Raw genomic sequence first — 24,804 nt, 5'->3', positions numbered from 1 at the left:
TATTTTCCCTCTTTTATAACTAGCTAATAACCCTGTTTCTCCTCTGTCTTTCAAAATGATAGTACAATGGAAGAACATTGTCCTCAAACTTCCTCTGTATTTCTCTCTTCTTTTTAGGCCAGTGGCTCTTACCTTGGGTATTAACTAGTTTGACCCAGGAAGCTTTTACGAATAAAAAAGGCTGGGACTATGGATGGATATTCTGATTGAATTATACAGTAGTGTGATCTGAGCATCACAGCACTTGAGTGAGCATAAGATACTCAACCCTTGACACAGAGAACTGAGGAGGAAGGCATGCAAACTGGGTCGCTGGCTTCCCGGAGCTAAGGCGATTTTGCTTCTTTCTCTTCTCAAATAAAAAACACCAGAATGAATTCTTCATGCTCTTGGGGTTGGTCCATTCACAGTGTGAAGTTTCCATAAATCAAAGCATTTGAGAGCATGGAAAAATAAGAGTATGTCAGATATCTACTGAAAGAAACGAGTGACTCACTGCCTGGGGCTACAACTTTTACGAATTTTGCCATTTGACAGCCTCTACTTCAGTGGCTGCTGCTTCTTATCAACAAGTATACATCTCTCAACAAATGGCATACATGTTCCCCTCTATCACCTGTGCCTCTGAAGGAGAGAGCATGGTATGCATGAGTACCAAGGAGCCAAGCTCTGTGATTCATTAGTTACTGGGTTGGTAATGTGTGTGCATGCTGCAGGTAAGGTTGCATAGGAAACAGACCTGGACCAGGGTGGATTTGCCCGTAAGGGATTTATTGGAGTGCATTCTTGGAATAAACACTTGTGAGGGAGAAAAGAAGGAAATAGGACTGGGCAGTAAAAGTTGTTGAACAAAGCAGCCTAGGACTTGGCTGACCTTATGGAGAGTTCAGGAGTAGGGAAAGGTCTTCATAGTTGTCCTGAGTTAAGGGGAGAAGGAGGAGCTTTAAAGGCTCACGGCAGCCAATCATCATTGGATGTAGCCTGTTCTTAAGAAAGATGTGTTACCTTTGGTCAAGGTGGCTCTCTTCAACTGAGGACAACTTTTGGAAAGGACTTAGCTGAGATGTGTTGGCCACCAGCACACCAGTGTTTCATTTGGTGAAGCAGGGAGGGGATCTGGGAGGCTTTCATGACATGCCCTAGAGTCAGCCCCTTGCACCAGTCATATCCACTTGCTTCAGGTAGTAAGTTCAGGAAACAGTTCTGCAAAAATATGTTAGGCCCTCTTTCCTGCTAGAATTCACGAGAAGATTAAAAATCTCCAGGTTGCAAGTGGTACTCATCACATCCCTCTCATCTCCAGCTGCCCCTTGGACAGGTTCTTTCACTTGTCCATTTGCCATTAAGATGGACAAGAGAACATCAAGAGACACTCTAGTGCCCAGACACTAACAGAAACCCCCATTAGATAACAGAAGCCCACCTCCTCCTGATGATCAAGATAGGTTACACCTACCAGGATTGTGACACTTGTCCTAGTCTGCTGGTCCCTTGGTGCCAGGAGTCCCAAGAGAATGGGACCGACATACCTTGTGAACCTGGTAGAGTCACCGTGCTGTAGGAATGAGAAGCACACATCAACACCCAGTGAGTCAATAGGAGTGAGGTAAGAAGGACAATCCCATTCTGATCCTTTGGTTCTTGGTCTTCAATGTTCTGCTTACCCCTGGGAGGCGGAGCTTGCAGTGAGCCAAGATTGCGCCACTGCACTCCAGCCTGAGCAATAGAGCGAGAGTCCATCCCCCCCATAAAAAATAAAAGGGAAAAAGAGGTGTGGCTAAGTCACCATCTGTCCTCCTCTTACCTAGCTCCTTTTCAGTTTCCCCTCCTTGTTCTGCATTATCTCTGACGTTCTGTGTTTGTCCATATCTTTGTCCAGGCATTGGCTTCCATTAGACCACATTGAACAAACATTATTCTTACATTAGAATTGAAAAGATGCTTTAGAAAATCCTCTCTTTAGATTATACAAGTGTTGACATTTTCTCCCCTCAACCAAATGGAGACTCTGAACTTTTATTTCCGTTGCTTTAGCTGTTATCGTTGATATTTTCTAATGGACAAAGCACTGTAGTGCAGACAACTCCGAGAAACATTTTGCGAACACCTTATGCTATTGGCGTCTGCAACATGTACGTGCATACCTTCTCCAAAATGCCAGGTACAAAACATTTGTGCAAGTCTTAAAGATGAGCTCTCAGATTTCTCTGCCTTCATCATGGTATCTTCCAGTCATCTCTAATGTTATGACAGGGAAGAAGTGTTAGATGGACTTTTGCCTAGAAGCATTGAAAACAGTTTTCATGTAGGGTTTTTTTCATGGGCCCAGTGCTTCTCAATGGATCTGTGATGAAAGGCCAGGGTGTGTTTTGTTGTTGGTTATGTTTTTGTGCACACATTTGTTTTTCTAAGAACTCACTATACTATTGTCACTTGATGCTAGTTTTGTAAAATGCAATAAAAATAAATTTCTTAGATAAAAAAAATCAATTCCCATTATTTTTATCATTGTATTTGGGTTCAACAGACATGAAATTATTTGGTGAGCTTACTATAACAGTTGCTAAGCCATTCATCTCAAATTCTGTTTTTATCTTAATTCCAAAAAACAGATACCTCACTTTGAGTGGTGTTGCTTTTGCCTTGGTTATATACATTTCCTGCTCAACCGGTCTCATTTTAAAAAGTAAAATTAAAAGTTATTCTTTTGATAAAAAGCTGAGTCTCTCCAGGGGTTGCTTTTAAGTGCTTCTGGCCTATTTCATGGAGTTTACAACTAAGAGAGCAAGGTACTCTCCTATCCAGCAAGCCCTCAAGTAGAGAACATGAAGCATTCACAATTACACTAAGCGAAGATGAAGCCTCAGCTTCAATTCTGATCATTAAGAATTCGACTGTAGGCGGATTTCTTAAGTTGTGTGAGAGTTGTGGATCTGGCCTGGAGACAGCAATCAGAGAGACAGGATGAGTGGGGTTTTCTTTAGGGAAGTGAATGTAGCTGTGTGGAATAAAGAATGCTTTTTTGAGTTGCTGTCTCTTGGTCCCTGATGAAAAAGCTGTGTCTGTGAACGTGAAGCTTTAAGTAACCATGTCGTAGGCACAGATCTATGACCTTTTCACTCCAAAGCGGGACTGTTTTCCCTAAGGAATGCAGATAAGTATATTACACCACTATATGGAAATGTGTTAATATGGATGGAAAATTTAATTTTACAAAATTACTTCCAAATGCATCTTTTTATTTTATCCTCACTCCAACATTCAAAGCCAATTGTCCATTTACAGATATGGATCTATAACAGATGCATAAACTGGGACTCAAGCACCATCAAGACAACACAACATGGAGCAGAATGAGATTCAGTAGCCAACCATACCTGGGGCTTCTTTGCATTGACCTTCCAATTGGGTCATTCTGCTTCTAAGAAAATGGACTGTGACCCCCTAGAATGGCTGTTTCTCACAAGTGACTTACTGTGAACTTTTTCTGAGAATAAAAACAGTATGAGTAGTGTTTTTTTCTTTTTATTACTTAATAGAAGAAATGAATTTTTCAGCAATATTACCATTACCCATGTACTTCCTGAGTTATATTTCTTTCCTTTATTCCTGTTTGTTAAACAATATCTTTACTTCTTAAACCACTGTCTTCATTAGAGATGCTTTACAAGTAAATTGTGTTCCATTACCTTGAATTACAGTAATAATGATAAATTAGGAATACTTCAACCAGAAAGAAATGACTCATACATTTGTTTTCATCTATAACATTTCTTCAACAGCTTGATAATTGCAACATATCCAGTGGTATGTGGAAAGTATTTATTAAAAGACATTATGAGAAAAGAAAATTTGTTTATCATATGTATATTCAGGCAGTTATATTTCTGCCAATCATTGTTTAAATCTACTTTCTGTACTTGTAATTGTAAACTTGTAAAATTTTAATAGACTTACCCTGCATGGGTTCTAATAATCTGGAATACACTTTTAAATTTTAAAAGTCAGGAATCTATAATAAGTAAATCAGTGGTAAAATTTACTTTTAATACTTTATTAATATTTAATACAAATCATTCTCAGATTGATTAACTTCCTGCTCTGAAAAACACATTTTTTACTTTGCTAGCATTACTTCATTTTTGTGACACAAATGCAATAGCACCAGTGTGTGTTTTATTTATATTACAATGTATTTTTTCTTATTCCAATGTTCATTATAAGGAAACATTTAATACAAAGCTGCAATTATTGTCATCCTTATTGTAAATAAGTCAGTGAGCATCACAGAGGCTTTAGTTTCTAGTTGCATTTATTAATGTTAAAGCTTTCACAATACGTATTATCTCTTTCAAAAGTTTCACCTTATGTTTGTAGATGGTCTTTCTGTGGCATGAAAATTTAGTATTTTTTTCAAAGGCAAAGACATCAAAAAGTGCAACTCTAACATTACAATAATTTACCTTTATGAATCCTAGTCCACTGTATCATCTCAAGTACTGGTCACAATTATGCAGGTTCAAGTGTGGATATATTTGTCTCCATTTTACATGGCTAAGCTTTAGGTAGTAAAGACAAAATCATCAGTAAGATCAAATAACAAGCAGAATTTAAGAAGTACTAGAGGAAAGAAAAGTTGATTAATAAACTGAATTGATTTTTTTTTTTACCTTCATCTCCTAAATAGAGTATGTTTTCCATTTTCAGACTTTTATTTAAGCAGATGGATTGAAAGTGGTAGACCGGGTAGTTCATATCAAGTGTAATCTGGTTATACAGATGTAAAAAGATCACCAGAACATCAGTGCGTTGCTCTTTTAGTTTTGGTCTCTACAATCTTAAATTTAAAAATAAGGTGGATAAAAATTTAATGAAGGTAATGGCTATTCTGGCACCCAAGGACATACAAGTAGGTTTCAACCCTCCCTTAACACACATGCATGTGTGTGTGTCTGTGTATTTATGAGAGAGAGAAAAAAAAGGAGAGAGAACTACTGTATAAAAGCTGAGGAAACAGGAATAAGAAAGATGCCTGTTTCTACCAGGGCTCTGTCTCCTGGGGAACAAAAACATGTAAGTGTGAAAGTACAAAATCATACACTAAGTGTTACCATGAGCAACAAAGCAAGGCATCTGAACTCCATCTAAGTGGTTCAGAGGATTATGGAGAAGAAACCAGAGATACAGGATTTTTTTTTTTTTTCTTTAAAAAGCTATTAAAACTTATAAGGACATAAATTGAAATAAAAGAAATACTGCTATTTTACAAAGTGGATTATAAATTTACCAAATTTAATACAACAGATTTTATTAAGGATGTAGAACATAGTGATAAAAGGAACTTAGTTCTTAAGGAGTTTATAAATTAAAGTTGAATATAAAAATAACTAGATTTTCAATATAAAGCAGAATTAAATGAATTCTATCATAGAAATTGAAATAAGAAACTATGGGAAATAAACAGGACAGTTGTAAAACTTCAGAAAAAGGGAACTTGCATCGAGCTGAATTGGATGTCTGTGAGTGGGTGTGTTGGGAAGCATGGGAAATGCTTGCTATGCTCAGGCAGTGAGAACTAGTCCAGCACGCTTGGACCATGGACTACACTGTGAGATGTGGTGGAAAAACAAGGCCAGGGAGATAGAATGGAATCGGATTGGGACTCATGCCTAGAATTTTCGATTAAATCCATAGACCATGGGAAGCAATTAAATATATTTGGTGAGCATGCTGAAAAGGCCAAAGAAGGAGGATCAAGAGTCAGCCCAGTAAATGTTCCATACACTTTGAAATAGCACAGATGTACTTTCCATAGGCTCTAAAATCAGCATAAATATAGCAATAGATGCTTCCTGGAATAATCAGCCACAATTGGCTGGACCATCGGGAAGCTCCAGGCCACGCCCAGGGGCTGATCCATCATGAAAGTCCTTCAGAGCTAACGTTGTGCAAATATGATATATTATGATATCTCAGTGTTATCTTTCAGCACTTATCAATAAAGATACTCTTGTGGACAGAAACATATTTAATGAGGGATGTGATATAATTTAATATATGTTTTAGAGGAAATAATTTGATTGTGACAGCCTAGACAATGTGAGTTATTAAATTAAAAAATAATTGAGGTGTTTTCCAATAGCCCAAGTGAAAGGTTTGATGATTCTGAACGAGGATTATAGTTCAGAATGAATGAAAAAGGGCTCAGATACAATAGACTCATGGTGGGGGGTGTTCTATCAAGCAGGGGCTGATGGAACATTAAATGGATTATTCACGGATATATTTTAGGGTACATGTAAAATGTGATTTGCATTCATGGTCTATGTAGTTTATGAGAGTCTGATATTTCTTACATATGAATACATAATGCTGACATAATGACACAGGATGTACATAATCGTACCTCCTCCTCAGCTTGTCTTTTGCCTTATCATGAGCTAGACTCAACTAAGGTTCTATGCCTCTCACTTTTTGTGCTCATTTGAAAAAAAAATCTGTAAATAGTTACTTTGAAGTCAAAACAAATACTTTGAAAATGATTTAGGAACCCAGGCAGTAAAGGTAAATTTTATCTGCTTATTAATATTTTTTTATTATTGTTTAGGCTAATCTCAGGTTCACATTTGCAAGGGTATTTGTGAGTAGAATAGACTTAGGTGATTCGCTGTTCTGCCCCCAAATAGAGCACAAATACTTGTCTTTGGTTGCATTGTTTCTTTTGCTTATGTACTTATTTACCATTTTATAGGATCATAGTTTGTTTTTTTCTTGGTCAGAGGTTTTCACAGCGGAGAGTAACATTTTTCTGTTCGGGTTGTTATAGTTATTCTCAAAGGTGTCCATGCATGTGTCCATGCATGTGTGTGTGTGTGTGTGTGTGTGTCCGTGGGCGTGCACGTGCCTGCATAGACACTTGTCAACTTAAGAACGTGATTTGCTATTTCTACACTTGAGAACATTTTTCTTCTTTGCTGAGCATTCTTTTTCATCAAAGAGAGAGGAGTTTTTTACTAAGAGTGTGGATTTCACTCCACCTATTAGGATTAGTAAAATGCACAAAGTCTCACAGATTAAATGTCTGAATGCCTCAGATAATTATGTACCCATTTTAACAATTCAAAGTTGGTCCCTTTTAACCACAGATGCTTACAGTAACTTTGCAAAGACACTGAATATAGGCTCCAAGCAATTTTCTGCTTGTGAATTTTGGCAGTGGTTAGAAGCCTAGTGATGGTACCAGCTGGGAGAAAATTGTCAGCGATGGGAAGAATAGTAAAGTTTAGGGCTCCTGAAACAGGATGTGTGCGGGGCCGGGGGGGTGGGGCATGGGTGGGGCACGGGTAGGTAGTAGAAGAGGAAGAATTTGATTGTTGAATGATTGGAGAATCCAGCAGTATGAAACTTTTAAGGTCTGATGTTGTCAGTAATGGAGAACAACTGACAACCCCATAATATTTAATAAAATGCAGCGTCAGAGCTCAGGTTGAAGTTCACAGTCAGGACTTACTGTGTGATTTTTCTTGAAAATAGATTTGTTTTGTTTCTCATACTTGGAATGCCACAGGGACACTGTAGCACCGTGCCACGAAAACAGTGATCAGCTGGTAGGAATTAGGTAAATGAATCATAAGGGTTTGTTCTGTAAATGAAAATCGTTCATGTGATTTCAGTGTAAAAAAGCTTTGATTAAAGACATGACTCATGTATAATTGATATTTCTTGTGGTCTTCTGGATGTTCTAACATTGCACGCCACTGTCAGCAGTAACGTGTAGATAAGTTGCCACCAGCTGCCGCCCCATGGGAGCACAGATGAGGGTGAGGGAGCCTTAGGAGAGCAGCATTGAGCATTTAAGCGGCCCAGGGACTGGAAGCTTGTTTTAAAAACAACTTGTTTTCATCCATCATCTGCATTTGTCTTGGGAGTCAAGTTTTTTGCTATGTGCTACTGAGTGTGGTGGAGTTTATTGTTATGTAATGGCAAGAAGGGACCCTGTTGGTAAGTCATAAAACGTACAGATGGAAACCACTCGAAGCACTGAGCTTTTTGAAGATTTGGGGGGTGATCAGGTGGGGTTGGTTGCATATTCCCTTCTTCCCTCACATTCCCCTTTGCATCAACTCTTGAAGACCCTAGCACACAGCACAACAGTTCCTATCCTGGAGGCTGGATCTCATTATAGGGAGTGGGGATGTGGGCTTTAGACCAGCCTGCCGGTTTTCATAATCCTGCGTCTGCCAGAGTTGGCTGGGCCACTTCAGGCAAGGTTCTTAGCCTTTTTCTACCTCAGTTTCCTCATTTGTTAGTAGGATTAAGGGCAAATGTGAATATTGAATGAGTTACTATGTAAATAATGTTTTACCCATGTAACAAACCTTCACATGTACCTCCGAACCTAAAATAAAAGTATTGTTTTGTTAAAAAAAAAAGAATGTTAAGCATAGTGACTGACATCTAGGAAGTTCTTAATAATTAAAACTATAATAATTCTCATATTTCACCCTTTGTATTATAAATTAGAGGGAGTTACATATATAATCATGACCCTAAAAATGACTTAAGAAAGTTAAATAATTCACAATAGTTGAAGAACACACCTTTTCCGTACACTGAATAAACGTATGGCTTAGGATCCACTAGATAATTCACACTGAAAAAATTAAATTATAACTGGTGCCAGAAATTTACTTTTTGTATTATGTAGTCCTATCGAAACCAAAAGATAAATCAGGTATTCAAGTACTTGTAAGCAGAGGATAAACACAGCTGTTACAGTGCAGTAAAACAATCATTTACAGAAATTCAAGGTACAAAAAGCTATGTCCTCAACAGCTACCAGGGAAGGATGAAAATGTACTGTGTCCATACTTTCCTCGGTGTTTTTTTTTTTTTTCATATTTTATATCTCTTTAGCACCTTGTCTTTTAAAAAATGCAAACGTAGTTCTGAAGGGCAGCAAAAAGCTTTATTATTTGGTAAATTGGATTTTACATTCATATTAACAAAAGCCCAGAATGATGGCAGTTATAGGGGGTGAAAGATTGTTGAAATGACGGATTGAGTAGCGCGTTTCTCAGGTTATGAAGTTCAGGAAAATGTGTAATTACGTCTGAGTTTCCTGAGGTTCCTGCGTTCAGCATAATGTTCTGACATACAGCAGGGACAGCTCCAGATGTGAAATGCAAATCTGGAGGGACTGCTGTGCTGCTGATGCTGTGCTTCATCATGCAAGTCGAATGCAGTTCTTGGTATTTCAAGAAAGGGTTTAGCTGAAGTCCCATGCGTGTATTGATTTAAAATTCCTACTTGAGAGAGCTGTGTCATTTTTTTTCAGCTCCAATTTTTAAAATACGGAACAGGATTTGGAGACAGATTTAGAGACTGGACATCCAGCCATACTCGTTAATCACAGAAAGGAGTGTGAGTGGGGACAGGGCAGGAAGGAGGGAGACAAGGGCACCCTTAAATAATATGGGGGTTTTTAAGCGTATTAAATGGTATGTTGGAACTAGATTTACAAATGTCCTATAGAAAGTTTCTTTGCTTGGAGTAGATCAAATCAATCAATTATACATGTTTACTGAATGCCTGCTCTGTTCAAAGAAGATGGCTAAAACTGGCAAGGACAGATCAAATAAAAAATAACACTACAATCAGTTCCCAACTTTGGGACTGATATAAGATACCTTTGGAAATGTGACTGTTTACAGGAAGAAATGAAATTGTCTTGCTCACAAGTACAAGCTGACACATTCTCACAGCCTTTCTGCTGTGCACAATAAGCGTTCAGCTTATCTTTCCAAGAACAATAAAATTTCGTGTACTCCTACCTGACATAAGAATTATTTTTACATATCTCCGTATCGCTGACTCTCTTGTAAGTTAATCTCATCTCACATGAATTTTTCACCAGCTTCACTCTGATGTTGATAAAGGAGATGGTTCCATCAAATACATCTTGTCAGGAGAAGGGGCAAGTTCCATTTTCATTATTGATGAGAACACTGGGGATATTCATGCCACCAAGAGACTGGATCGTGAGGAGCAGGCCTACTACACGCTCCGAGCTCAAGCTCTGGACCGGCTCACCAACAAGCCCGTGGAGCCCGAGTCGGAGTTTGTCATCAAAATTCAGGATATCAACGACAACGAACCCAAATTTTTGGATGGCCCATACACGGCAGGAGTTCCAGAAATGTCTCCTGTGGGTAAGTAAAGAACAATCTGCTTTTGTGGTGTGTGGCTGATTTGGGGAGCTTTTTATTTAAAATTAAATCATCATTAAATATATATATGTGTGTGTGTGTGTGTGTGTATATATATATATTTGTATGTGCGTAGCAATTGTCAGTTAGGGTGAGGGAAACATTTGAGACATGTTGGTGGCCAGTATCCATTAACTTATTAATTTATTTGTATGGACAATTAGGAAATTGTTTTTATACAGCTATTTCAATGTTTTCAGGAAATTACTTTAATCTTACATTTTTTTCAACTTGATATTTATTTATATTTTTAAATGATTACAGTGATGCCTCAGAAGTTAACAAACAGAATTCTTCCAGACACAGGCCAGTGTTTATTTTTCTTTCCATGATATTAAGATATTGATTGATTGTTCTAAACATCTCTCTATGGCCAGTGTATCAAGAAGGCCACTGATGGCTAGCCAGGCTAATATTTGGATCGGCTGATCTGTTTAATTGTAATGAGTATGATTGAACCTACAAATGGCCATCCACATGCCACCACTGATTATTTTAAAATTTTAAGTTCAGGGATACATGTGCAGATGTGCAGGTTAGATAGGTAAACGTGTGCCATGGTGGTTTGCTGCACAGATTATCCCATCACCTAAGTATTAAGCCCAGCATCCCTAAATTACTCTTCCTGATGCTCTCCCTCCTCCCCGAACCCTTCAACAGGCCCCAGTGTGTGTTGTTCCCTGCCATGTGTCCATGCCACCATTAATTTTAAAAAAATTATCCAAAAACTTAAATGAATGAAAATTTATAGTGAATTTATAGCAATGGTAAGGAGGTACCCATTTGGAGATATATATTTAAAAAAATGAAGGCTTTTTTGTTCAAAGGCCTTTTGTCATTGCACCATTACTAGAAAGATAGCAAGTAAAGTACTTCTAGTGTGTACTTTATTTATATAGAATAATAGAAATTCTCTTTTAAATTTCATTTATTCAAGTACTTTTGGAATAGTTTACAGCCAGTATGTAATTTAAGCATAGGCAATCTTACAAAAATAAAAATAAAAAGTTACGAGACTGGGTGAGAGATGAGTTGATTTATATATTAATTTCCTGCTGTTTTTAATATTGAAATAGGAAGTTTATTTAAAATAATAATGGAACTTGTATTTTAACACATGGGCATTTTAACCAATGTGATTTATTTTTTTTTAAAGGTCATTTCATTCATCCAATCATACAATCAACATACTTACGACCCTGAAGAGTGGGGTTGCAAAGATGTGTAAAATGTGTGCTCTTAAAGGGATCGCAGTCTAGCGGCCCTAAATTTCTGTTCCTATTAGAAGAGAGAGGGGAAATTATCTGGGGCACCACCATGCCTCTAGCTGTTAGACAAATGCCAAATGATAAGGAGACAGAAGAATCAATGCTTGTGGCCAGGAAGAATTTGAACCACAGTGGCATGATCTTACTATAATTAGCACATATGTAAGCATTGCTAGCATTTCTGTGACCAAACAGGTGTGTTCACTCTTCCTCACTACCATCCACACCTTCCAAGTGCTTTCTGCTGTTCCTGCTTACCAACAAGAGCAGCAGCAACAGTAACTGTTACAAGATTTTGGAGGTTATAGAAAAAAGAAAGGGCACATCTTCCTCCCCAAATTAGTAATGTTTGGTAAATCAGGAGTTTTTGAGATGTGTTTGAGCAATTTAATTCAACTTCATACTCCTAGTTCTCATGGACATTTTGGTTGTTCTTCATTGGCTTGCCAGTGTTTTCCTTTCCCACATAGAATATAGATATGCAAATTTTATATAGGTATATGTGAACTTTTTGTTTTAGAAGCTAATAGTGGCTGGGCACGGTGGCTCATGCCTGTAATCCCAGCACTTTGGGAGGCAGAGACGGGCAGATCACGAGGTCAGGGGATCGAGACCATCCTGGCTAACACAGTGAAACCCCGTCTCTACTAAAAATACAAAAAATTAGCTGGACGTGGTGGCGGGCACCTGTAGTCCCAGCTACTCGGGAGGCTGAGGCAGGAGAATGGTGTGAACCCGGGAAGCAGTGATTTCAGTGAGCTGAGATCTCACCACTGCACTCCTGCCTGGGAGGCAGAGCAAGACTCCATCTCAAAAAAAAAAAAGAAAAGAAAAATCTGATAGTGTACTGTCGTTTTGATTTTGATGGTACTCTGACATGAAACAGCATGACTATTATGCATACTTAATGTATGTTATAAGTCAAATAACTTATGTTATTTAAGTGTGCATAATAGTCATTAATAGTCATGCTATTTCATGTCACAATACCTTTTTTTTCTTTTCTTTATTTTTTCTTTTCTTTTTCTTTTTTTTTTTTTTTGATACAGAGTCTCACTGTGTTTACAGACTGGAATGCAGTGGCATGATCTCGACTCACTGCAACTTCCGCCTCCCAGGTTCAAGAGATTCTCTTGCCTCCTAAGTAGCTGGGACTACAGGTGTGCACCACCATGCCCAGCTAATTTTTGTATTTTTAGTAGAAATGGGGTTTCACCATGTTGGCCAGGATGATCTCGATCTCTTGACCTCACGATCTGCCCGACTCAGTCTCCCAAAGTGCTGGGATTACAGGCGTGAGCCACTGCACCTGGCCCATATCACAGTGTTTAAATAATTTATATTTAAGTTATTTACTTGGCTGATTCAAATGGGTTCAGAACTTTCTTAGAAAATTATTTTCAGATGTCTTCAGAGTTTATCTGACACCGATTCAGACAATTAAGTTAATATAAAAATTGGGACATAGAACATGGAATACCTAAACTACATAACATATGTTGTATGGACTTACAGTTTATCAAACACTACAGTTAATCAAAGTGCTTAAGTCTAACCAAGTATAATAACCATCAAATAGTATGATATAGGTCATGCAGGTTTTCAGTGTTTAATATCCAGGGATCTTTTTTTATTAGATGTTAACTAATCCTAAAATTTTAAACACACTGGTAAGCCTTTAGGATATTTTGTTTATTGCCAGAAGAACATAGACAGGCATGGAAAGTTTAAATTTATTTGTGAATATGTGTGTGTATTATCTGGTTTGTGTGTCTATATGTGTTAAATGAGATAATGAACTTTTCAGAAAAAAAAAGTATTATTGTTCACAGCCAAACTTACTGAAGTTTAGTTTTTATTATTTGGTTTAAAATTGTTTTCTTTCTTTTAAAATGAAGTAGCAAAATCATACTTAGGCATATTACCAAAATAAATATTGTAAAGCTGATACATATAGAGGAAAGAGAGAACATCAATGTAATTTATTATAACATTTAAAATATTCAAAATTTAATTCTTAAAAAAGATTTAAAAATACTCATTATTTACCATCTTGGCCCCACCAGACATCTGCAGGGCACAATCATCTAAGTCCATAAAATAAAAAACTTCAGGCTGGATGTGGTGGCTCACACCTGGAATCCCAGCACTTTGGGAGGCTGAGGCAGGCGGATAACCTGAAGTCGGGAGTTCGAGACCAGCCTGACCAACATGGAGAAACCCCATCTCTATTAAAAATACAAAATTAGCTGGGCATGGTGGCATATGCCTGTAATCCCAGCTACTCAGGAGGCTGAAGCAGCAGAATCACTTGAACCCAGGAGGCAGGGGTTACGGTGAGCCGAGACTGTGCCATTGCACTCCAACCTGGGCAGAAGAGTGAAACTCCGTCTCAAAATATAAAATAAAATAAATAAAAACTTTATGGTTTAAAGAATAGTACTGTACACTTAACTTCCATAATTTCCACATAATTTTAAAGAAAATGGAATTGGCAATGAAATATATATAGAAAATAAAGTGGATTTATAGCAAAGTGGACATTAATGACTTGCTTAAGGCATTTTGAAAGAGATATTTACATAGAAATCAATCTAAAAATATGTTAGCTTTAAAATGTCATATTCAGGAAATTATTTGAAACAAACTAGGACCTTAAAGAATACGTGAAGAAAGGGACCTGTTCCATATTTAAAAGACAGGATATTTACTAAATAATAGTATATAACTAAATATGTAAACTAAGCAAACATGAGTCTTTCTGATATTTTAAAGATTACATTCCAAATGGAAAAAAATAACAGATCAGAAGAAATGCTTTCCATATTGAATGTGTGAATACATAGTAAATGAAGAAAGAATACATTTCATATGTAACATCATATGTTGTACATCATATGTAACAACCAAAAAACTATCTATGCAATTTTTAAAGTTGCCATGGCTTTCCTCTTTTACAAGAGGTTTGGTTTAAATTTTCATTTCCTGTTTTGTTTTTAAATCAATTGGCAGAGAAAATTTTAAAAAAATCCCAAGGAGATAGGGTAGCCACCTAATATCCAGTTAGGTGCATCAAATATTCTTTGTCAGTTAATGACATTTTGGTTTCTATCTGGATCATCTTAACCATGACATTTTTGTACCTGCAATGATTCAAGTGTCCAAGATGCTGTTATCATGCTGTTTTCTAGACAGTGATTGAGTCTTGTAGAAGCTGCTCTTGATGAAAATATATTACCTGAACCCAATGGATGAGACACCTAAAGTTTCAGTCCCATCCGATTCGGAGTATATCCCAGCCTAATGTGCGTCATCGATGATATTTTTTTTTTTTTGCCAGAATATTTTCTTATCCCTTAAATATTTCAAGGGTTTTGTTAATATCTATCATCTCTTTGGAGCTGGTTTATTTTAAAATAATACTGTATCAATTTTTTTATGTGCCTTGGAAAAGATAAATGAAAAATTTCAAATAAGCTTAATGTAGAATCAGTAACATTTTGTAAGTTATTTTGTTTTGTGGTATTTGGAAGTTTTTAATTCAGTGGTTTTGGGATTGGCATCTAGGGACCTCAGTGGTACAAGTGACAGCGACAGATGCTGATGATCCTACGTATGGCAACAGTGCCAGAGTGGTCTACAGTATTCTGCAAGGACAGCCATACTTCTCAGTGGAGCCAAAGACAGGTAAAAATTGAAATGTGACATTCTTGTAGAGTCATAATTTGTTTGTTTCTTACAATTAATATGATTATTTCTAAATATAGTTGACACTAATACCATACTATTTTATTCTGCTTCTCCCAATATGTCTACTTTGGTAAGCGTCATATTATTGAGGATTTATCACCATTTAAAATATTTTATTTTAGTCATCAGTGTCTTAACAAAATGAAAAATAATGCTATATATTCAAAAGTATTTCAGTTTCTATCTCCTGAATGCTTAAGGAAATTTTGATACTTTACCTCAGAGTTTTACTTGTGTTTTGTTTTGTGTTTTCATTCACACAGGAAATTATACATGGTAATCTTTACATCTCAAACAGAAACCACTCTGCCACGTAATATAATAGGTAGTAGTTTCAGTTTATTCTTCTAGATGGTACTTTTCTCAGGGAAATAAGTTTAAACATAACAGGGTGATGATCTGCCAAATCAAAAGCGAAACTAAATATATCTATTTTTTAATTTTGGGGAACAATTTGTACTGGGTTGAAAAGTGGTATGGATAGAATATGTAGTTGGTTTGTTCTGTTTTGCTTTTAAGCTGAAACCGTTTACATTAAGACTATACCATGGGACATTGTTATCTTGGTTATTAATTGATATTTTAATGTATTCAGTTTTTCTGGTCCTGTGTGTGCAGGGAAGGGCGGGTGGGTGTGAATATTACTGATTCACACAGGCGGGTGTGAATAACACTGATTTTTTTAATCACTGTGAAAATCCATGTTTTCTCTTTTTAAAAATAATTTTGCCTTTATCATGGAGTTAGAATTATTCAAATATATAAATTTATGATTATGAATATTCATCAGTACCTGTAATCCTAAATGAATATTTTAATGTCATTGATCTTGTTTTTCATATTTATAAAAAGGGCAATATTAATTTATTCTCATGAACACCTTTTGGGAATGACCATTGTAATGTGCATGAACAGAGAAGTAAATTCAATCTTAGCTCATTCATTAGAGCTTTCATAGAGATGGAATGCATATTTTATACCAGTGTAGAGATAGGGCTTGGAAACCACATGGAAAGTCTAATAAGGAAGAAACAGTCATGATTAAGCAAGTATTAAAGGAGAAGTAGATGAAAGTATTTGATTTATGATATGAATCCTGTGAATGTGGAAAGCATGCTTCTGTTTGACTGGATGATAGATCTGAGAAACCTAAATTCAAACACCCACCTCTTCCCTTCTATGCCTACTCTTGACAACCTAAAAAGACATTGACAAGTTCCTGACAATTTGCTCACAATCATACACTCCTGCCTTATATAACTTGTCCAAAAATAGCGTGTATTAAGTTCAAGGATTAAATATTTTGCTGCTACTAATGATTGGCTTGTGATTTTGGCTTTGCAGCAGAATAACAGGATTTCCATGTAACACTATGGAGATAAAGCCTTACCGGTTGATCAACTAGACAATGGTATATGTCATAGGATTACATTATTAATACTTCAAACCTGATTTTAATTTCAGAGTTGAAGGGATTGTGTGTTTCAAGAGAAGAGGAAAGTTTAGTTTAGTTTTTTTAAATACTGTAACTATGGTAATCACTGGAACTTCTTTTTACATGGTCATTAATGCAGAGATATTCTGGGCATCTTTGTCCTCTCTGCTAATTTATAATACGTAGAGTACATTTCTTGTGAGAAAAAATAAATTACATGTTTTTCTGACAGAAATGGAAAGTTTTCAGACCTAAAGGGCAAGGGGAATTGTAAATCAAGGTTCACTTAGTCTTGTTAGTCTTCCTTTTCTGATGTCTGTCTGATTCATTTATATGTGAGAAATAACATTATTTCTCCTTCAAATCTGAGGGTTTTTGGGTCAGAAAGTAAAATTTTGACAGGAAAAATGTTGAAATTATGCTAAATAAAAATTATGTAACCATAGGCACAAGCCATCACTGTTAAGTGCATTTCTATAAATTTCTTCTTCTCAATTTCTAAGAAAATAACATGACTAAAATCTCAGAGCACAAATTTTCATCTATAGCACTATTTACAGACTGAATGACCAGAGGGAAACTGTATTTTCTGCATCAATTTCTCCTTCCCCCAAGCTAGAATGTGAGTAGTTGCAAAACCCAGTGTTGACAGTTGACTTTAACAAGCAAGGTAGCATGACACTGGAAACAAGGTAAAGCACATTCCCTTCAAACTTCTCAACACCTATCTTCATAGTGTCCACAAACTTACTAGGGGATTACGGACATTACATTTATTCCATTAAATGTACTTAGGATCATTCTAAGGTGTATCTATTTATTTTGTAACCTGCAAGCAAACAGATAACTTTTTTGGGTCTATGTGATATATGGGAGGACTGGCTACCTAATTCGTAACTTAAAATGAACATTCAGGTCCTTTATTCTTAAATGATTAAGGATTTGAAGACATCAGCAGCAGAGCTTTAAACTAAGTACAGGGTAAGAATGATGGTACAACTCACCTGACCATGAAGCAAGCCGTGGAAAATGAATTGAGTGTTAAACATCATTTGTCATTTAGGACTTCTTTTTTTAGACATAAGAAGTATGATTACGTGGTGACTGCATTATGTGTTGCATGCATACCTATTACATCATAATTTTATGTAAAGGGTATTGCCATAACAAATGACTCCTTCCAACTACACCCTTCACACACTCCCGGTTCTCATTCTATGCAAGAGTGCTGTCTCTTTTGAAAGCTTGCTGAGAACATCCCCCACAGGTTGCAAAAAGAGTCCTTTCCTCAATGACTCTTCCTTTTCTGCCAGCACTGGAATTCTTTGATGTTCCAGAAGCTTCCAACTTACTACTTCACTGTTGTTGGCTCTTCTCCATCTTTTTATAGCTCTTTCGTATCTACACTACAGATAGACAAGTCAAATAATACAGAGCTTAGGCACAAAATTTAGAAAGAAATAGAAACTCATTAGCAGATTTTTATCTTAAGTGTAAAACAAAATGAGCATCCAAAAACTTTTGTGATTTTGTTTTATAAATAGGTTCCTCCTCCCAAGAGTTTTCTCAGCTAATCAGTAACATAGTTTCTGCATAGCCAGGGCTGTGCATTTCTTTCATATTTGATTTACTGATAAATGTCTGTAATAAAAGTGCCATACTTGATTTTATTGCCTATTATATGAAATTCATTTATAATTTGTATTCCAGTATTTAAACGATTATCATCAAAGGATATTTTTAAAAATAGAAAGCAAGCCTGAAACATTTGTGCTCATTTCAGTTTCTAAGTTCCTTTGAAATTTAACTTTCAAGCATCATGAATATTTTTTTTAACTTGAAACTGCTTTGTTCAGGATCTGTTTCTTCTTGCCTCAGTGTCTACATTTGCAAGAAAGAGTGTTGCTTGACCCCAATCTGTATTCGTCTCTGTAATTCTACAAATATGTAACACAAGACTACACAATGTATTGCACTCATAATATTTTTAAAATATAAAGTGGTACATGTATCTTCACAATGCAATTCAAGTCTCAAAGATGCACATACTTAAGGATGTTTATACATCCCATTCTCCATTTTATTTCTAATTTACTTTTAGTTAACTTTGTATGCTACAAGGTTTCGAGTTTTTTCTTTTTTAATTTCAATAGTAATCAATATGTTACAGAATGAGTTGAGTTTATTATAATTGGTGAATTGCTCCAACAGGAGCTGTCCTAGGGAAAGAAGGTGGCAGTTAGGACTCAGAATAAATTTACAGAAGTGATCATTGTTATCCAGTCAGAATGTGCATGGGGGAGATAGCCTAACAGCTGATCACATTGCATTAAAATATTCAATTGTGTCTTCATTAGCAAAACATCGTATTGGATTTTTTTTTTCCTGAATATGTACTATATTTCTAAACATCATGTAACATAGCACTCATTGATATAATGTAAAACAGAATAAGTTAATATTAGTCACAAGCATCACTGAGATATTTTAAATACTAAGAATACATATTGACAGAAACTGATTACATAAATACATATTCAGTTCATTACCAGTTATATCTATTATTCTCATTCACTAGGGAATAATCACACAAAAATAATTATCTTTAAAGGAGTTACCAAGAGAGCTAACATGATATCCAATTAGTTCTGTTAGAACAAAAGCAAAGCAAACAGCCAAACTACATGTATTTGAAATGATTTTTTTGCTGTTGCGTCATTCTCCTGTCCATATCTCAATGGTGCTGCCTTCATTGGCAGCTCCATTTTGGTGGTGGCCATACCAAATGGCTTTAGTTCATTCATGGTCCTTATGAGGTAGGAGACCAGCAGGACTTATTTTCTGGTCACAACCTTGTTGACCAAAACAGGATCTGGTTCAGACAGGATAAAGTGAAGAAACTGGCAGGAACCAGCAGATGTCAACACAAGCAGTCCTAGCTGCACTCATTGCTCATTGGCATAAGACACTCCCACCAGTGCCATGACAGTTTATAAATACTATGGCAACAACTTGAAAGTTACCACCCATCTCTGTTGCAATGACCTGGAAGTTACTTCCCTTTTTCCTAGAAATTTCTAAATAATCTACCCCTCAATTTGCATTGACCCACTCCTTAATTTGCATGTAATTGAAATTGGGTTTACATAAGTATAAATAACTTTGCCAAGAGACCATAGATTGCAGAGTTTGGGCACATTGACTATGAGTTAGCACTGCTCCACAAACAGCAGTACCATTTAATAAAAGTTGCTATCCAAAACCCACTGGATTACCCTTGAATTCTTTCTTGGGCAAAGCCAAGAACCTCCTGGGCTAAGTCCCAATTTGGGGGCTTGACTGTTTGGTATCACTTACCTCCTGATATATATTATTAAGTACATAAAAACCATAAGGAAACCAGTTTCTTTAAAGTCTAATTGTATGGTTTTAGAATTCTTGGAATAGCTACAGACAATGAAGGCTGTAATGGAGAGAGAAGGAGGCATGAAGTGCTTTGGGAGTTGGAAGTGCAGATGACCCAGATCCTGGTTGCTGTGAGAAGGTACTTCCGCAGTTAACAAGATCCCTGAGGAAGCCGGTTTTGCAATATTGAGATTCCCCTTGGAATGGTAGTCCAGTCAAAGTGATATCCAAAAACGTTTATTTAGTTTTAGTGAGAACAAACCTAAAGGGTTGAGCCCTCACAATGTGAATCTCCCCAGCCCCTGGTTATTAATCCTTGGGTTTATGCAGTTGTCTAGACTCCTGAGGGTAATTTGAAGCCTGAGTATGCAGAACCCGTGTTCCATTCCTTCCCTAAAGTGCGGAAGATTTCAGAAATGGCTATCATCTGTTACATGAGGTACATATACCAAATTTTTAAAAAGATTCAATAGTAGCTGAATATGCATTAAAAAAATCATCTAAGGCTGATAGGATATTGGATCATCAGATTTTTTTCTTATACTTAAAAACAACTTTGAACAATAGCAATATAAGTTTATGTTTCGCATGCACAATGCTTTTTGTGAACATGGATTATAAATAAATGAAAAGTTCTGAGTTATGGTATCAGATGATGTAGTTATAGAAAAATTATTATTCACAAAGCCTAAAATATGAGCCAATGTCTTTTCCAAAGAGCCCACGGATAGAATTCCTTTTTTTTTTTTTTTTTGCTAAGCCTATGTGACTTAAAATTATTGATTATTATTAAGCATGAAAATCTCACAGAGTTAGAGGTATCCAGTTGGTCAAGACTAGACTTTACTAGTTCAGTAATATGATATTAACAATTTTCTGTCTGTGCGTGTATTTATATATACAATTATATAATACATGACAAAACACAAATGAAATCCAAGGTATGAGAATGCTTTTCCAAATTTAGACAGTTTTTACTTAAAAGTAAAAGCGAGCAAATGCCATACAAGTAGAAATCTATTAGTAGTGGGTGTTCTTATTTCAAATCAACTTTTCCCAATTATGTTATTCTTGTCAAAAATATGTTCAATAGTTGAGGCATTTGGAAATTACCTTTCCTACCTGCATTGATTTGCAAACTTTGTGATGATTTCTGCCTTGGAAAGGTGTTATTTATAGGCTCACTTATAAAGAGACAATTAGATGTGTGAAAAATAAGTGAGAAACGTTGACTACCAGACTTCTATCTTAACGATGCTATATTTCTTTTCAAAAATAATTCCGCTAAGCAAACCCTTGAGAGGATGAGGCTGCAGTGTTTCCCTTACTGATTAGTTGAGGGGTTATAGACTTCTCTCCATCACAATAAATATGCACAGACGATAACACACATATTGATATTAGAAGGAAAAATGAGAGATGAATCAAATTTTTTTAAAAAACATAAAAGTAAGTGGGACTTCCTTTCTAAAAATAACTCGTTTTATTAATATTTTTCATGTAAATGAAATATGTGTTGGTCATGTTCAAAATAAGTAATGCTCAATTTTTAAAAAAAGGGTTACAGAAATAAAGATGATTAACAGCAAAAAAAAAAAAACAAACAAACAAACAAAAAAACAAAAAAGAAAAGGTGGAGATATGTCCCAGAACTCTCACACAAAGATTGTTTATGTTTGGTGACAGTATTAGGGAAGTCAATATTTGCTTTGTTATAAATTAGAGTTAACAGAAGTATTGAAGAACAAACATGAAAAATCCATAAAATCATTATGGCTCTAAGAAGAATATGTATTAGATGCTTCACCTGGACCTAATTTGTATATGATTTTTTTTTCATTTTTATTATAATATTTCAAAGATCAATTATAAAATATATAGACACGCATAAGGATTCATTGAAAGTGTTACGTAAAGTGAGCCTGGATTACCGTGACAATAGCATCCAACTACAGTTCGTGTATGAGAATAAATGAGTAATGTCAAAAAATAAATAAGCAACCTGGACTTCTCAAATAAGTGTAATTTGAATGCTTAAAATACAGATCTGTTGCTGATGTATGTGTATGTTTGTGTTTGAGAGCTAGTGTGCTCAGATTTAAACAAAAGTTTTGTTGCTAAGGATAGTAAGAATATTATTTAACTTGAAAACTGATAATAAGTGGTTATGCATTTTTATAAGTTGTTGAGATGGAAGAAAAGGACGAGTTCATTGCTGTGTACTTGTACAGGTGTTTGTCCATTATTTTAGGTAAAAGGCCATTTTATTTATTTATAAATTGTTATTTTCTTAACCACTTTTCCCTGAAACCTAAAGATAATCCTCTTTATTCAGTATTGAGAAAACCACGTTAATAATGTTTTCTCTGTTTTGTAACATTGTATAAAACTATCATATTCCTTTGGTCTTTAATAAACAGTAAAATTACTTAAAGTAAATAAACGAAACAACAAAAGGCAACAACTCAAGAGCGACTTACTACTTGTATCAGTATTCTTTGTTAGTATAAATGCAGTGATTCATGATGGGTTTTACTGGGATTTGAAATTTTACAGGAGTCATCAAGACTGCCCTTCCAAACATGGATAGAGAGGCTAAAGACCAGTATTTGCTTGTTATTCAGGCAAAGGATATGGTTGGTCAAAATGGAGGACTGTCAGGAACTACATCAGTCACTGTGACCCTAACGGATGTCAACGATAACCCACCTCGCTTTCCTCGAAGTAAGTTGTTTTCTTAAGTGATACAAGTGTAATAACTTTTCCTGACAGTATAAAATATGTCTTTAAAATGACTTTTTTCAAATATTTCTAAAGCAAATAATTATCTTACTTCATTCCTCCAAATTTACATTTCATTAGAGACATAATTTTGATTCAGCAATATGGATTATAAGGGTATTGAGAAGAAATAGAAGCCATCATATATTTGCATTACTTCTAAGTAATGCAAATTTTGACTACCATGTCTTAAATATAGTAAGATTTTTCTTTCATTCACATTTTCAATACTAGACAATTACTAATTGTGTTTATGTATTAGTGTTTTTTCTAAGAATTACTTTTTATATTTTGTAAATTATAAAGTTGTTGCCCATTAAAAATATTCAAATACATTTTATTCATTCTATGCACTAAAATATTGATTTATTTTTGAAAATTAAAAAAGACTAATAAACATTTCCATTTTTTCATTTCACACTCTTTAAAGCCAGTTTGTGCACACTGAACATTCCATTAGTAGTTCCCCCACATCTTTCTTGTGCAAACATTCAGTGTTTTAAAAACCAATCTAAAGAACTAAAAAACCAAATGCCCTCAATTCCACTTATTTGACCAAAGGGGCTTTTGACTTAACCAAGAAAAAAGAAAAAAAATTCTCTAGGTAGAGGTGTGCTGTTTGAAAAAACGTTTCACCTCACTCTCTTTTTAGTTCCCTTTTTTCCCTAAGTGTGTTATTTCTTTAGAATGCTCAAGAAAATAAAGAGATTGTACAGACTACAATGTCTGTACAATGTCTCTAAAATGCTTTTCCAGTACAAATGGGAACTAAACTCCCTACCAACAGAATTTAGAAGTGAATTGTATCAAAAAAGGAAGCTTTCTGACCAAATACGAGTGTCACTGTTTTTTCCTTCAATGACTGCCTCTTTAAAATTTTCATCTTTGTCTTATATAGTTTTAATATTTATATTATACAAGAAATGATATCTCCTGGTAATATAAAAAAGTGACCCCAAGTTTAGCATTATTTTCTTTAAGTAAGCCTATTCTTAATTGTGATCTTGATGGCTTATCATGGAGAAGGAGGGACTTTTAGAATTATGAAAGCAAATAATGCAGTTATCTTGGGCTTATAATGAAATGAACTGCTTTCTTTTTGTTTAAGCCTAGATTGATAAAATTATGTAGAACTTTAGTAAGATATAGGTTTTCTAGGCCATTATAGATTCCCCTCAAACTTATCAAAGTGAAAAAAGCCAAGGATATATCATTGTTATTCATTTTTGCTGGGATTTTTCTCTACCATTGAATCACTAGTTTAACCTTGACATTTTTGAATTTTACAAAGGACACTTTGAGGTGTGTAAAAGGGGTCACTCAAAAGTAATAGCATATATTATAATCATTTTAAAAACAAACAGTAACTATTCACAAAATCTAGAAAATTGCAAACAAGTCTCAGTCTAATACATATTTCCATCATACAGACACATTTTCCTTTCTATGTTCTTCTCAGAGAGAATCCTTTCTTCTCCCTTCCCAAGACAGGACAAATGCAACAAAATTTAACAACCAAAAGAAACGGAAAAAGATGGAGGAGGCAGGAAAAAGTAAATGATTAGAGAAAAAATAGTGAAGGAATATAGTGTGCTGAGGTGTTTCCTCATTTCTCAGTGATGTGGTTCATGTATTTCTTCATCTGCCCCCAAACTTTTCCTTTAGTTTGAGGGATGGCGATGAGGAGTTATTACAAAATTTAAACAAAAATTTTTAAAAATTATTTTTTTCTCTTTTACTGGCTTTTTTTTTTTCAGTTCGACTAATATTGCCTAGGCTCCTGGACCATTGTGGCCCAACTCAGTTCTACGTACGACCCACACAAATCATTCTTATCCTTTCTTATCCAGTTTTCTTACCCAGTTTTCTGAAACTCTCTTGGTAAAAGATGCTAAGA

General features: G+C 35.5%; 1 protein-coding gene across 2 annotated transcripts in view; it reads left to right on the top strand.

Moving 5' to 3' along the window:
* The window catches only part of CDH7 (cadherin 7, type 2), a 135,398-nt gene that overhangs the window by 53,458 nt on the left and 57,136 nt on the right, over nt 1-24,804 (top strand). For both annotated transcript variants that reach the window (XM_011974140.1, XM_011974139.1), the window contains exons 3-5: nt 9,917-10,211; nt 15,104-15,223; nt 22,683-22,850. In XM_011974140.1, the coding sequence (XP_011829530.1) occupies nt 9,917-10,211; nt 15,104-15,223; nt 22,683-22,850 (583 nt within the window). The remainder of the gene's footprint in view (nt 1-9,916; nt 10,212-15,103; nt 15,224-22,682; nt 22,851-24,804) is intronic.

The sequence above is a fragment of the Mandrillus leucophaeus genome, unplaced genomic scaffold, assembly GCF_000951045.1.
Source record: "Mandrillus leucophaeus isolate KB7577 unplaced genomic scaffold, Mleu.le_1.0 Scaffold142, whole genome shotgun sequence".
Lineage (NCBI taxonomy): Eukaryota > Metazoa > Chordata > Mammalia > Primates > Cercopithecidae > Mandrillus > Mandrillus leucophaeus.
The sequence above is the reverse complement of the archived record's forward strand: the minus strand, read 5'-3'. Positions and strand labels throughout refer to the sequence as shown.